We start from the raw sequence: 13,290 nt of genomic DNA on the forward strand, positions 1-13,290 counted from the left end.
ATCCCTTGGGACTCCTGGGTGGTTTAGTCAGTTATGCACCTGCCTCTTGATTTTGGCTTAGGTCGTGATCTCGGGGACGTGAGATCGAGACCCACATCAGACTCCACTATCTGCTTGAGATTCATTCTCTCCCTCTCCCTCTGTCCCCCCGACCCAGCTCGCTCTCTGTCTCTTAAAAAAATATATAATAAAAATAGAAAAAATAAAGTCCCTTGGAGTGGCTCCCTAAACCCAGGTCCTCTTTGGCTCCCTGGAGGTAACCCTGGTTAGGAATTCGGGGAGAAAGACACCCCGTTGAAAGACACACAGCGTGTACTAAATATGGATCTGCTGAGAACATAGCATCGCACAGATCGTTTGCTTGTACGTAAGTGGCGTCCTGTCACAGTGTGACTCCCTCTGCCACCCACCTCTTCCACTACACCTCATGTTCTATTCCACTGTGGTGAGAACAGGTAACAGATCTGCCTTCTTAACAAATCGTGAAGTGTCCGGTGCAGTATTAACTACAGGTATGACACACAGCCGAGCTCTGGAACGGACTCATCCTGCGCCCCTGGAACGTTATACCTGTTGAATAGCAACCCCACATTTCCTCAACCTGGGACAACTGTGGTTGTGTGATCTGGGGATATGCTATCAGCAGCCACTGGGTGGCGGCCCAGGATGCTGCCCAGCATCCTACAATACACGGGGCGCCCCCCAACACCCCCGAAAGCAGAATCTGGCCCCAAACCTCAGGCCAAGGTTGGGAAGCCCTGAGCTGGGTTCATTAGCTCCTTGCTCTGCAAACACACTTCTGCTTTTCTACACCAGATGCTTTCCCCAAGTTTCAACTTAAGCCTTGCTTTTTCTGAAAGCTTCCCTTCTTTTTTTTTAAAGAATTAAAATATGCACTGGATTCGGTTGACCCTTTCACAGAAACTTTTAATGGTGTCCCATGTTCCTTGAAACTTTGTGTCCCCAAAGACCAAAAACAACTTCAATGTCCATCCATGGAGGACTGGTTAAGTCCGTTATAGTCCCGTTGGGGTACATTCATACACATGAAAGAAGACAATTAAGTTTTTTTCTTAGAAAGCTTGAGAGAGTTCCAGAATATGATGCCACGAATACAAGACTACCAGAAAAGATGTTTCCTAAAACATTTAACCGGGGTTATCTAAGTCAGAGGTCAGCAAACCATGGCCCAAGGGCCAAATGTGGCCCACCACCTGTTTTTGTAAATAAAGTTTTATTGGAACAAAATCACACCCATTCATTTACAAGCTGTCTCTAGCTGTTTTCACAGAGTTAAACATTATAAACATATCACATGACCAGAAGAGCAGAAAATATTTACCATCTGGTCCTTTACAGAAGATGTTTGCTGACCCCTGGTCCATATGGTGGAATCTGGGGTAATTTTTTGTTAAGCTTTCTATACTTTTTATACTTTTGTCCATTGAAATGACCCTCATTTCAATGTTGTTCTGTCTTGTTCGGCTTTTTTCCTAGATGAATATGAACTGGCAGTTTTAACTCAGGAGAACAATTTGTATTATGGCAGCCTGGGAATCCTGTCAAGTTCTCTAATCAAAGTAGGTAAATTTGAAGTAGCGTCATTACCCTGTTGGTAAGGTATAATGGTCTTGTTCTCAAACTTTTTTTTTTTTTTTTTTTTTGAGAGAGAGAGAGCAAGCAGGAGACAGGGCAGAGGGAGAGGAAGAATTTTGAGGAGGCTCCACACTCAACTTGGAGCCCAACACAGGACTTAATTCCCCAACCCTGAGATCATGACCTGAGCCCAAGTCAAGAGTTGGACACTTAACAAACTGAGCCACCAGACGCCGCATTGTTCTCAAACTTTCTTTAAAAAAAGGGGGGGTGTAGCCCCAGTGGTGCAGCAGTTTAGCGTCGCCTACAGCCCAGGGCATGATCCTGGAGACCCTGGATCGAGTCCCATGTTGGGCTCTCTGCATGGAGTCTGCTTCTCCCTCTGCCTGTGTCTCTGCCTCTCTCTTTCTCTCTGCATCTCTATGAATAAATAAAATCTTTAAAAAAATTTTTTTTAATTTATTCATCAGAGACACACAGAGAGAGAGGCAGAGACATAGGGAGAGGGAGAAGCAGGCTCCACACAGGGAGCCCGATGTGGGACTCGATCCTGGGACTCCAGTATCATGCCCTGGGCCAAAGGCAGGTGCTAAACTGCTGAGCCACCCAGGGATCCCTGTTCTCAAACTTCTGATCCTTTATCTGAAGGCTAGAAATTGCTTTGGTTATTAAAATAATAGTAGTACTTCAATAACAATAGTAATAATTTTTAATATGTTATTTATTCACAAGAGACACAGAGAGAGAGAGAGGCAGAGACACAGTCAGAGAGGGGAGAAGCTGGCCAATGCAGGGAGCCCGACGCAGGACTTGATCCCAGGTCTCCAGGATCACATCCTGGGCTGAAGGCAGGGGTTAAACCGCCAAGCCACCCAGGCATTCCAACAATAGTAATAATTTAATGTTAATTTTAATTACTATTGAATTAATTAATTTTGGAAAAAATAAGTGATTTTAGTAGTTATGAAAGCTATGACAACAGCTGCTAAAATTTACTGAGCACTCAGAATATGGCAGGTTCTGGTCTGAGTGTTTTCCATCTGTCACCTCATTTAATCCCGACCACCACCTTCAGAAGTGGAACTTTGGGGGGGCTAGCTGGCTCAGTCGGAAGAGCTTGTGACTCTTGATCTCAGGGTCATGAGTTTGAGCCCCACGTTGAGCATAGAGATTACTAAAAATAAATAAAACAAACTTTTAAAAAATATTTATTCATGAGAGGCACACAGAGAGGCAGAGACAGAGGCAGAGGAAGAAGCAGGCTCCCTGATGTGGGACTCGATCCTGGACCCGGGGATCAAACCCTGAGCCAAAGGCTGGTGCTCAACCTCTGAACCACCCAGGCGCCCCAAATAAATAAATAAACTTAAGAAAAAAAACAGAAAGAAGGGCTTAGGTCGTGATCTTGGGGTCCTGGGATTAAGCCCCATGTTGGGCTCCCTGCTCAGTAGGGAGTCTGCTTCTTCCTCTCCCTCTGCCCCTCCCTCCTACTTCTGTTCTCTCACCCCCTATCTCTGTCAAATAAATAAATAAAATCTCTTAAAAAAAAAACCACCCAAAACAAGAGAAGTAGAGTCTTATATTGTCCCCATTGGACAGACAGAAAAGCTGAGGCATGGAGAGGTAAGAAGTGGTGGTAGGTAGAGGTCATTTCTGATCTTATTTCATCCTCACAAAGCCCCAGGAAGGAGATCATAGCATCCAACTTTTACAAGGGAGGAAAAACTGAAGTTCAAATCTGCCTCTTTCCCAAGGCCCAATAACTCACTAGCAGCTGAGCCCGAAAAGCCCCCCAGGCGTGCCGATCGCTCTCTCCGTGCTTTTGCTGCTAGATCTGCAGCTGCCAATGTTCTGGAAGGCTGCCTGGCATGGAAATAGGGTAGCATGAGGAACAGGACCATATCGTTGAAGGCTTCACCCTGACATTCTGGCGACCAGGGCGTTTTCTGGGTGAGGGTCTGTAGTCTTGGTCGGAGTCTCCAGGGCGGTCCAGGACCCGTGCATAAGTCTAGACTACTTCCTGCGTATCCTCTCTGATGAGGAAAGATGGAGCTTCCATTACTGATCACCAACGAGTGAATGCAGCTGAAGGGTAGGTATCTCCGCCAGTGTACTGGTGCCTCTGATTGTTTGGCCTACCTTCATTCAACCTGAAGCGTGAGATAAAACTGACATCCCCAAAACCTGATCTCGGGGCGCCTGGGTGGCTCAGTGGTTGAGCATCTGCCTTCAGCTCAGGGAGTGATCCCGGGGTCCTAGGATCGAGTCCCACATTGGGCTCCCTGAGGGGAGCCTGCTTCTCCCTCTGCCTGTGTCTCTGCCTCTCTCTGTATTTCTCATGAATATATAAATAAAATCTTAAAAAAAAAAAAAAAAAAGAACGACCTGATCTCCGAAACCGCTTTCCCTTTAGTTTACAGGCCAAAACATCTGGTCCCAAGAGGCAGCCCTGATGTTCACTGACGTGGGGAGGGTGGAGATACTGGTCCCGCTGTCCGACCCGGTGTTTCCAGCATTCGATTTCGAGAAGTGCCCCATCAACATCCAGGAGATTCTCATGGATCCTCAACTCCAAGTTGACGTTTGCAAAGTATGTGATCGTCACTGTTTCGGTCAACGTTCCGGGCATTCTTTCTAAAAAAGACAAATCACACAGATCCAGTGCTGGGAATTTGTCACCAACAACCAGGCATGAGGGCTCCAAGGGGGGTTGTCGGGCTCCAAGGGGGGGTTGTCGGGCAAAATAAGGGATGAGCAGCTATACTTGAATTGCATGTAATTGGCTCAATCTGACACCCAGCCACCAACTGCCCCAAAGGCTGGTACCCTCAGATGGTTTCCTGCCCCTTATTTCAGACAGAAACATATATCACATTGTTAGACTCTCTTTGTAACAAGGAAGCCGGTCAATCCTTGCCATGGTTTGGGGGAGAATAAAGCAAAGGGTGTGCTGGCCAGGACTGCTCCCTCCTCAAGCAGTCAAGCGAACCGTCAGCGAGCATTCTACACAATCACCCAGAGACGGGCTGCCTGGCTGGCTCAGCTGGTTAAGTGCTGGGCTCTTTGGCTCAGGTCATGATCTCAGGACCATGAGATCAAGCCCCACATCAGGCTCCACACTCAGTGTTGTGTCTGCTTGAGATTCTCTCTCTCCCCGTCCTCTGCCCCTCCCCCCACTCTCCATCTCTCTCAAATAAAATCTTAAAAAAAAAAATCTTACCTGGAGAGCTCTGGAGAGAGAGAGTCGATTGGGCTCAAGTTTTCTCCTGAGCCTTGGGGGTCAGCCTAGAGAGAGGATGGAAACACGCATGTGCACCAATTTTGATTCGTCGTTTTGTGAGTAACAGAAAGTTCAACTCGAATGAGCTTCAGCCGGATAAACAACTGTTGACTCATGCAGCCAACAAGTCTTGAGTGCCCTCAGGTGAGGCTTGATTTAGTGACTCAGGTCATGCCAGCAAGGAGCTGGCTTCTGTCCGTCTGTCCACTCTGCCTGCTGGGGTGCTCCATGCTCTGCCTGCTGGGGTGCTCCATGCTTCATCCTTGAAGAGCCATCTAGATGCCTCTGCGAAGCTCTGGGTTCTGGTATCTTGGCAGCGAGCTGGCAGCCACCTGTGCAGACTGGCATCCTCCCCAGTGTCCCAGGCAAGAGAGAGGGTCTCTCATCACGGTTCTGCAGAAGCCAAGAGGAATCCCTCCTCCCGCAGGGTCTTCTGCATCTCATTGGCTCAGAGGGGATGATGTCATCCACCTTATCCACGCCTGCACCAATCGCATGGCTGGAGTTGAGCAGATCAGAGTCCAGTCCTTCAAGAGTCATCAGGTCGACCCACCAGGCCATCTGCCCAAGGATGTGCAAAGGGGCTGATAGGCCAAAGGAGATCGAGGATACCCTTGGGAAAGGGGACCAGCTGCTGGACAGACGCAGTAAAATATCTTCTCTGGGCCGGTCCACAGTCCACTCCCGCAGGCCCTGGCAATCACATGATCAGAAGTGCAAAAGAACACCATTCCTTTTATTTTAAAAAATTATTTGTTTATTTATTTATTTATTTATTTATTTATTTATTTATTTATTTATTTAGAGAGAGAGAGAGACCACAGAGCAGGGGGAGAGGCAGAGGCAGAGGGAGAAGCAAACTACCCACTGAGCAGGGAGCCCAACGTGGGGCTTGATCCTGGGACCCTGATATCATGACCTGAGCAGAAGGCAGACGCTTAACCAACTGAGCCACCCAGGCACCCTTATTTCCTATTTTGAAATTGTTCCCAGTTTTCTTGAGTTGTAACTAATTTCTGGAAGTATGTTTATTAACATATAAGAATGCATTCGCTTAAGGTGTATAGTGTAATGATTTGATGTATAGTATTGCAAAATGATCACCACAATCGATCTCGTTAACATCCATCACTTTCCGTAATTACAGATTGGTTCTTTCTAGTGATAGGAACTTTTAGGGATGCCTGGGTGGCTCAGTGGTTTAGCGTCTGCCTTCTGCTCACGACGTGATCCTGGATTCCCTGGAATCGAGTCCCACGTCGGGCTCCCTGCATGGAGCCTGCTTCTCCCTCTGCTTGTGTCTCTCTCTGTGTCTCTCATGAATAAATAAGAAAAACTTTTTTTTAAAAAATTTATTTATGAAAAAAAATTTTATTTATGATAGCCACAGAGAGAGAGAGAGAGAGAGGCAGAGACACAGGCAGAGGGAGAAGCAGGCTCCATGCACCGGGAGCCTGATGTGGGATTCGATCCGGGGTCTCCAGGATCGCGCCCTGGGCCAAAGGCAGGTGCCAAACCGCTGCGCCACCCAGGGATCCCCTATAAGAAAAACTTAAAAAAAAAAAAGAACTTTTATGACCTCCTCTCTTAGCACTTCCAAATACACAGACGGTGTTATTTAGTTGTAATCACCATGCTGGACTTGACACTCCCAGGACTGATTTATAATTGAATGTTTGTACCTTTTGAACAACTTCACCCATTTTGCCCACCTCCACCCCCACCCAGTCCACCCCTGCTCCTGGCAACCACCAGTCTGTTCTCAGTATCTATGAGTCTGGCTTTTCTAGATTCCACATATAAGTGAGCTCATTTGGGGGCACCTGGGTGGCTCAGTGGTTTAGAGTCTGCCTTTGGCCCAGGGCATGATCCCAGGGTTCTGGGATCGAGTCCCATATCGGGCTCCCTGCAGGGAGCCTGCTTCTCCCTCTGCCTATGTCTCTGCCTCTGTGTGTGTGTGTCTCTCATGAATAAATAAATAAAAACCTTTTTAAAAAGTGAGCTCATATGTTATGTATCTCTCCCCGTCTGGCTTATCTCATGTAGCACGATGTCTTCAAATCCACCCATATTGTCACAATTGCAGGATTTCCTTATTTTTTTATGGCTGAATAATATTCCATGATATATATCACATATTTTAATCCATCGGCCCATTCATGGACACTGTGAATAATGCTGTAGTAAACACCGGAGTACAAATATCTCTTTAAGATGGTGATTCTCATTTCCTATAGATACACACCCGGAAGTGGGATTGCTAGGTCATACGGTAGCTATATTTTTAATTTTTAAAAAATTTTATTTATTAATGAGAGACAGAGATAGAGGCAGAGACATAGGCAGAGGGAGAAGCTTATCTCTCAATGCTCTGAAATCGATGAAATCTGAAATAAGCTCAGTGCTATGCTCCACGGAGTCCAGGCAGACTCAATGCTATGTGTCTGCTGGGCCACTACCCTTCTGGAGGGCTACAAAAAAATAAAAGATTTTAGGGTGTCCATTGCCAAATAGCCTTTGGATCCATGGCATTTAGTGATATGAGAAAATAAAAGTATCTGTGCCGTACATGAGTATATTGGTTTATTAAGATACCTTTTTATGAAACAATGGTGCCAATAAATGGTAGTGTTTTAATTTATTTTCTTGACTTGCCGTGGTAAAATATCCATCTCCCACCGTGGGGATCTTCTTGTGTGCCCTTGAAATCACATGTCTGGAAATTCCTGACTTAGGCACACTTGGAGCAGAAAAAGAGAGAGAGTGAGAGTGAGCAGGAATAAGGCTTTTGTGCAAATGTTTGGCCCCTTGAACTCTTCTGAGGAAGATGGTTGAGCTACTAGCGAGTAGTTTTCCAAAATCCCACCTAAAACAAAGCAAAGCAAACAAAAACAAAAACAAAAAACAAAAAACACCAAAACAGCAACTACATAGCATAACAAAAACCCATGAATGATGGAACACTTGGCCAGCTCAGTCAGGATAGTAGAAGAGCCTGGAACTCTTGATCTCGGGATTGTGAGTTCAAGCCCGGTGTTGGACACACGGTCTACTATAAAACAAACAAACAAACAAACATACACAAAAATACCCATAGATAAAAGCTGGGACAATTGATTGGATAATACGAGTCCACTGGGATATAAATAAGTGATTGAATCAATAAAGGGAGCGGAGACATGTCCCCCCTACAGAAGGACTCCGAGTGATGTACCTTGATACTCTCCCTCCCGAAGGAGAAGTTTAACACCCTGCCTGAGGGTGGGCTGATCTTAGTCACTTAGTCACACACAAAGAACAGTCTGGAAAGGGGAAGTAGCCACTTGGTCGTGGAGAGACCTGGCAGGCACCATGTCAGGCATCAGGGCAGGCTGGGCTTCGTTTATCCCATCATCCCTTCCAACTGTTCTACGAGCAAAAACATAGAAGAGGGAAAGTGTCTATGAGATTATCCCAGCAAAGTGTGAAAACAGAATGATAGAATATGGCCATGTGACAACCCCAATGTCAAAAAGGAGGGATAGCCAGCCCTAGGTGCTGCTGATGGTAGATCAACCACCCATGACCCAACCCAAACTGATGCATCCAGCTGCCATTGACCTGCCAGAAACTCAGGGCATGGAGGAATGCACCCACCTGCACCAGGAAAATCCAAACTGAAGGGAACTATAGGTCCAGTGACCTGGGTGCTTCAAAGATAAAGAGAATCTAAAAGAAAGGGATGAAAAAAAAATAAATGGATGAAGGGGGAGCCTGGGAATTGAAAGATTTAATCAGAACAACATTTTAAAATGGACAGGGCTAAAGTCTCATCACCTAGGGATGTCCACGGGGCAAAGAAGCAATGATAGTAAAAGTCAGGTGGGTGGGTGTCAGGGGTGCACTTCTGGAGAGAGGAGGGCCTGCGATGGGGTGATGGGTGGACCTCAAGGGTCTTCTGGGGGCTGCAGGATCTAGCAGGAAAGACCAAGGGGTGAGCTAAAGACTGACAAGTTCCATCCCTAGGGGAGACCCCTGAAGGCCTCCCACCTGCTTGCCCCCATTCTGTTTTGGGAACAGGAGCCTGATTTAATTAATCGATGGTTTGGTGTTTCTACCTAGGTAGAGCTTCTGCAAGGAGAATTTGACAACAAAATGTACACCATTGACATGAACAGCGAGTTGGAGCTGACCGCCCTGATGATACCACGGCCGGGCATGTCCCTGGTCCCGCTGGTAAGGCCACCTCCTGCGTTTGACAGGCACTCCTGATATGGGGCACTGCCTTGTGTGCCAGGCTCGGAGAGTCCCCTGGGATCCCCTGGGGAGAAACCTCGCCCCTGATGCTTCATAGACACACCAGGTCCTGCTCTTTGGTGAGCTTCTGCCTGTCTGGTCTCCTTTCCCACAGCCCGTGGGCCTCCTTCTCCACTCTTCTGCCGGGCTGCCCTATGCTCCCCACAAGCTCCTCCTCCCCTTAGCCCAGCCAGACCCCATCTGAAAATGACTTGGGGCGTGACTGATATAAGGCCAGGGGATGAAGTCCAGCCAGCAGGGACCTGCACCTGCAAGGGGGGCAGCCAGGCTGGCTCCCTCTTATCCCGGGCTCTCCTCTGAGCCTCCCCATGCAACCAGGGATGGGTCTGGGTCCTTCAGCTGTGCAGCTCCAGGCTGCCTTGCAGCACGGGGCTCAGAGGCCACAGCTGAGGGTGGGTGAGGGCTGGGGGGCACGTTTGGGGATTGGAGGGGTCCCTGCCTTTGCAGAGCAAGCTCGGGTTTCAGTGTGAAGGTGCATGGGGGTCACCTATGGGTGAGACCCCAGTGGCTTCCCTTTATGTCTGCTGGCCCAGTACATCGTGTGCTTCTCCTCCCCGCCCCCCCAGGCAATGGTGAGCAACCCGCACTCCCTGGGGCTGCAGGCCGTCATCTACGAGGATGGCTACACTTATGACGGGAACACCAGACACAGACTGGTGAGCTGCGCCCCCCACCCCCACCCCTGCCCCAGGCCCAGGTCTGCAGGATGTAGGGCACAGCCTTGACTGGGTCTGGCCACCTTAGAGTCCTCCTCGACCTGACCTTCCTCCCTCCTTTCCTTTCTTGCACCTGGCAGCTGCAGCCTCAGGTGCTGGAGAATCCAGAGAGGACATGGCCCTGGCCCTCCCCCAGGCAGGTAGCTGTCACCCAGACAAGTGAGGTCATTACAGTGTCACAGGGGATAAGCACAGAGGCCACGGCAGAGAGCCCAAGACGGCTCTAAGGAAATGGGGGTGGTTGGGTAAACCGAGGCATCAGGATGGAGGTGAACTAGGGAGACCAGGAGGGGCTTGGCCAAACAGGAGTCTGGGGGATCCGTAGGGTGAAGCCAGGCCTCACGGCCGCACTATAAGGTTTACACTTGATCCCAGAAGCCTAGGGCGGGGTTGGGAGACAGACAGGGACAAGGCATCAGTCCACCACAACAGGGTCTGTGGACCAGTCCCTGCCACCTCTGAAAGAAGAGGGGAAACAAAGTCACCCCTCACTCCAGGTCCCCCAGACAATGGCAGCAAGGAAATGAAGGAGCTTGGGGTGGTCATTTCCATGAGCTTCTAGAAGTCTTTGGTCGCCGGTGGTGGTGGTACAATTAGAATCAGGAGAGGCCTGGATACTTTCCAGGGTCATCCTCCCTATGCCCATAAGCCCTGCCTCCATCTCCCCTGAGCCCTGACTGGGCTCGGCCCTCTGTTTGCTCTTGATTCCACAGAACATTTCCCTGAGGCAGCAGCACCATTGGGGCAGAGCCGACCCCAACTTCACCTCCAGGTCCGTGGTCGCCTCTACCGGAGTTGGGGAGGGGGCAGCCCAGGCTGTCTATGGGGTTCCCTTAACAGGGTCTGGGAACATGGGGCACGGATCCAGACTCCCTCCCTCCAAGTTCGGTGAGGTCAGAACAATTGAAAACACTTTCTAAGCAGTGGGTTCCTCAAAAAAATTTAACATAGAATTATTATCAGATCAAGCAATCCTGCTTCCTATCTACACTCGAGAGAATGGAAAGGAGGGACTCAGGTACTTGCACCACCGTGTCCACAGCAGCATGATTTATAATCACCAACACACGGCAGCCACCCCCGTGTGCCCAGACGAGTGCATGAACACAACGTGGTCCGTCCACACACTGGGATATGATTCAGCCTTAGAAAGCAACACATCCTGCCACCTGCCACCACATGGACAAACCAGTTGAGGACACTGAGCTCAGGGAGAGGAGCCAGACCCAGAAGGACACCTCCTCCAGGACCCCACTCCCAGGAGGTCCCCAGGGTATATATATTTCAGCAACAAATTTTAGTTCTAGATACAGAGTTTTGCGCCACTGTATCATATAATTGAAATTTGCTAAGAAAGTAGAACTTGAGGGGCACTTGGGTGGCTCAGTTGGTCAAGCATCTGCTTTCAGCTCAGGTCATGATCCTGGAGTCCCGGGATCCAGCCCCACATTGGGCTCCCTGCTCAGAGGGGAGTCCGCTTCTCCCTCTGCCCCTCCCCTTGCTCATTCTCCCTCTCTTTCACTCTCTCTCCCTCTCAAATAAATAAATAAAAATCTTTTTAAAAGAAAGTAGAACTTAGGGACACTGGGTGGCTCAGTGGTTGAGCATCTGCCTTTGGCTTAGGGTGTCATCCTAGGGTCCTAGGATCAAGTCCTACATCGGGTTCCCTGCGGGGAGCCTGCTTCTCCCTCTGCCTGTGTCTCTGCCTCTCTCTCTCTCATGAATAAATAAATAAAATCTAAAAAAAAAAAGTAGAACCTAAATATTCTCAGCCTCCCCCCCCCAAAGGCAAATATGTGAGGGGATGGATGTGTTAATTAACTCCATGGAGGGAGATCCTTTTACAATATGTACATACACCAAATAATTACGTTGTATACTTTAATGGCCTTACAATTTATCAGCTATACCTCAGTAAAGCTGAAAAGTGTAAATGGAAGGTTAAAAAAGAAGTACGTTGTATGTTATTAATACAGAATATGTGCTCCTCTCTCACACTTATGTTGAATTTATTTAAAAATCACTCAATTTTTTTTTCTTTGTACTTGGCCATTAGGATCATCAGATCTCCCAGGAGAGGTTTTGAGACCATATGCTCAGACTTTAATCCAACAAAACTAGAATTGAACACCCAGAAAAGCAAAACCAATAACAAAAAGCCCCTTGGAAATTGAGAAACATTTTTCTAAATAGTCCTTGAATCTTAGAATCCATGGAAGACAGCTAGAGGATACTCAGAGGAAAATATGTACCCTGAGCACTTTTATTATTAAGGGGAGACAGGAACTAAAGATGCACGAACTAAATATTTAACTTAAAGGACTAACAGAAACCACAAAAAGAAGGGAATTAACAGGGCAGCCCCGGTGGCGCAGCGGTTTAGCGCCGCCTGAGGCCCGGGGTGTGATCCTGGGGACCCAGGATTGAGTCCCACATCGGGCTTCCTGCCTGGAGCCTGCTTCTCCCTCTGCCTGTGTCTCTGCCTCTCTCTTCGCTCTCTCTGAATAAATAAACAAATCTTTAAAAAAAAAAAAAAAAAAGAAGGGAATTAACAATGGTACAATCCGAAATGTATTAAACAGAAAGCAAAAGGTGGTATAAAGTCACAGTGATGGGCGCCTGGGTGGCTCAGTGGGTTAAGCATGTGCCTTTGGCTCAGGTCATGATCTTGAGGGCCTGGGATCGAGCCCCACATCGGTCTCTCTGCTCAGCGGGGGGTCTGCTTCTCCCTCTCCCTCTCCCTCTGCCTGTTTGACAAGCTCCCCCTGCTTGTGCTCTCTCTCTCTCTCTGTTTGACAAATAAAAAATATTAAAAATAAAAAAGTCACAGTAAGGCGTAAGGCTGGTTCTTCAGAAGAGCAGTTCACTAGATGAGACCCCGCAATTGTGACAGAGGAGAGAGAGAGAATTGAAATGAACAATGGGAATGGAAAATGAAAAGTATGGACATCGGAGGGATGGAAAGAATAGTGGGAGGGACTTCCTTAAACCAAAAAGCTCCCGCCCGGTGAAGGAAACCACCAGCAAAATGAAAAGGCGAGAGAGAGAGAGGCAGAGACACAGGCAGAGGGAGAAGCAGGCTCCCTGCAGGGAGCCCGATGTGGGACTCAGTCCTGCACCCCGGGATCACGGCCTGATCACACCCTGGACCCTGGGATCGAGCCCCACATCGGGCTTCCTGCTCAGCAGGGAGTCTGTTTCTCTCTCTCTCTCTCCCTCTGCCCCTGCCCACTACTCATTCTCTCTTTCTCTAAAAAAAAAAAAAAAAAAAAGGATGGATGAGCAGACACAGACACAGATGGATGGACAGATGGACAAATGGAGAGATGGATGGATGGATGGATGGATGGATGGATAAATAAATCGATGGGTCAGTGATTATTTTTAACACTGACATTACTT

The 13,290-nt window shown here is 48.1% G+C and overlaps 1 protein-coding gene across 1 annotated transcript in view; it reads left to right on the forward strand.

Moving 5' to 3' along the window:
- Positions 1 to 13,290, forward strand: part of CATSPERD (cation channel sperm associated auxiliary subunit delta) — a 50,332-nt gene that overhangs the window by 22,815 nt on the left and 14,227 nt on the right. Inside the window, exons 11-15 of the mRNA XM_041761787.1 lie at positions 1,498 to 1,580; positions 4,010 to 4,186; positions 8,978 to 9,091; positions 9,739 to 9,828; positions 10,602 to 10,660. Coding sequence (XP_041617721.1) covers positions 1,498 to 1,580; positions 4,010 to 4,186; positions 8,978 to 9,091; positions 9,739 to 9,828; positions 10,602 to 10,660 — 523 coding nt within the window. The remainder of the gene's footprint in view (positions 1 to 1,497; positions 1,581 to 4,009; positions 4,187 to 8,977; positions 9,092 to 9,738; positions 9,829 to 10,601; positions 10,661 to 13,290) is intronic.

Source organism: Vulpes lagopus, chromosome 7, assembly GCF_018345385.1.
Source record: "Vulpes lagopus strain Blue_001 chromosome 7, ASM1834538v1, whole genome shotgun sequence".
NCBI lineage: Eukaryota > Metazoa > Chordata > Mammalia > Carnivora > Canidae > Vulpes > Vulpes lagopus.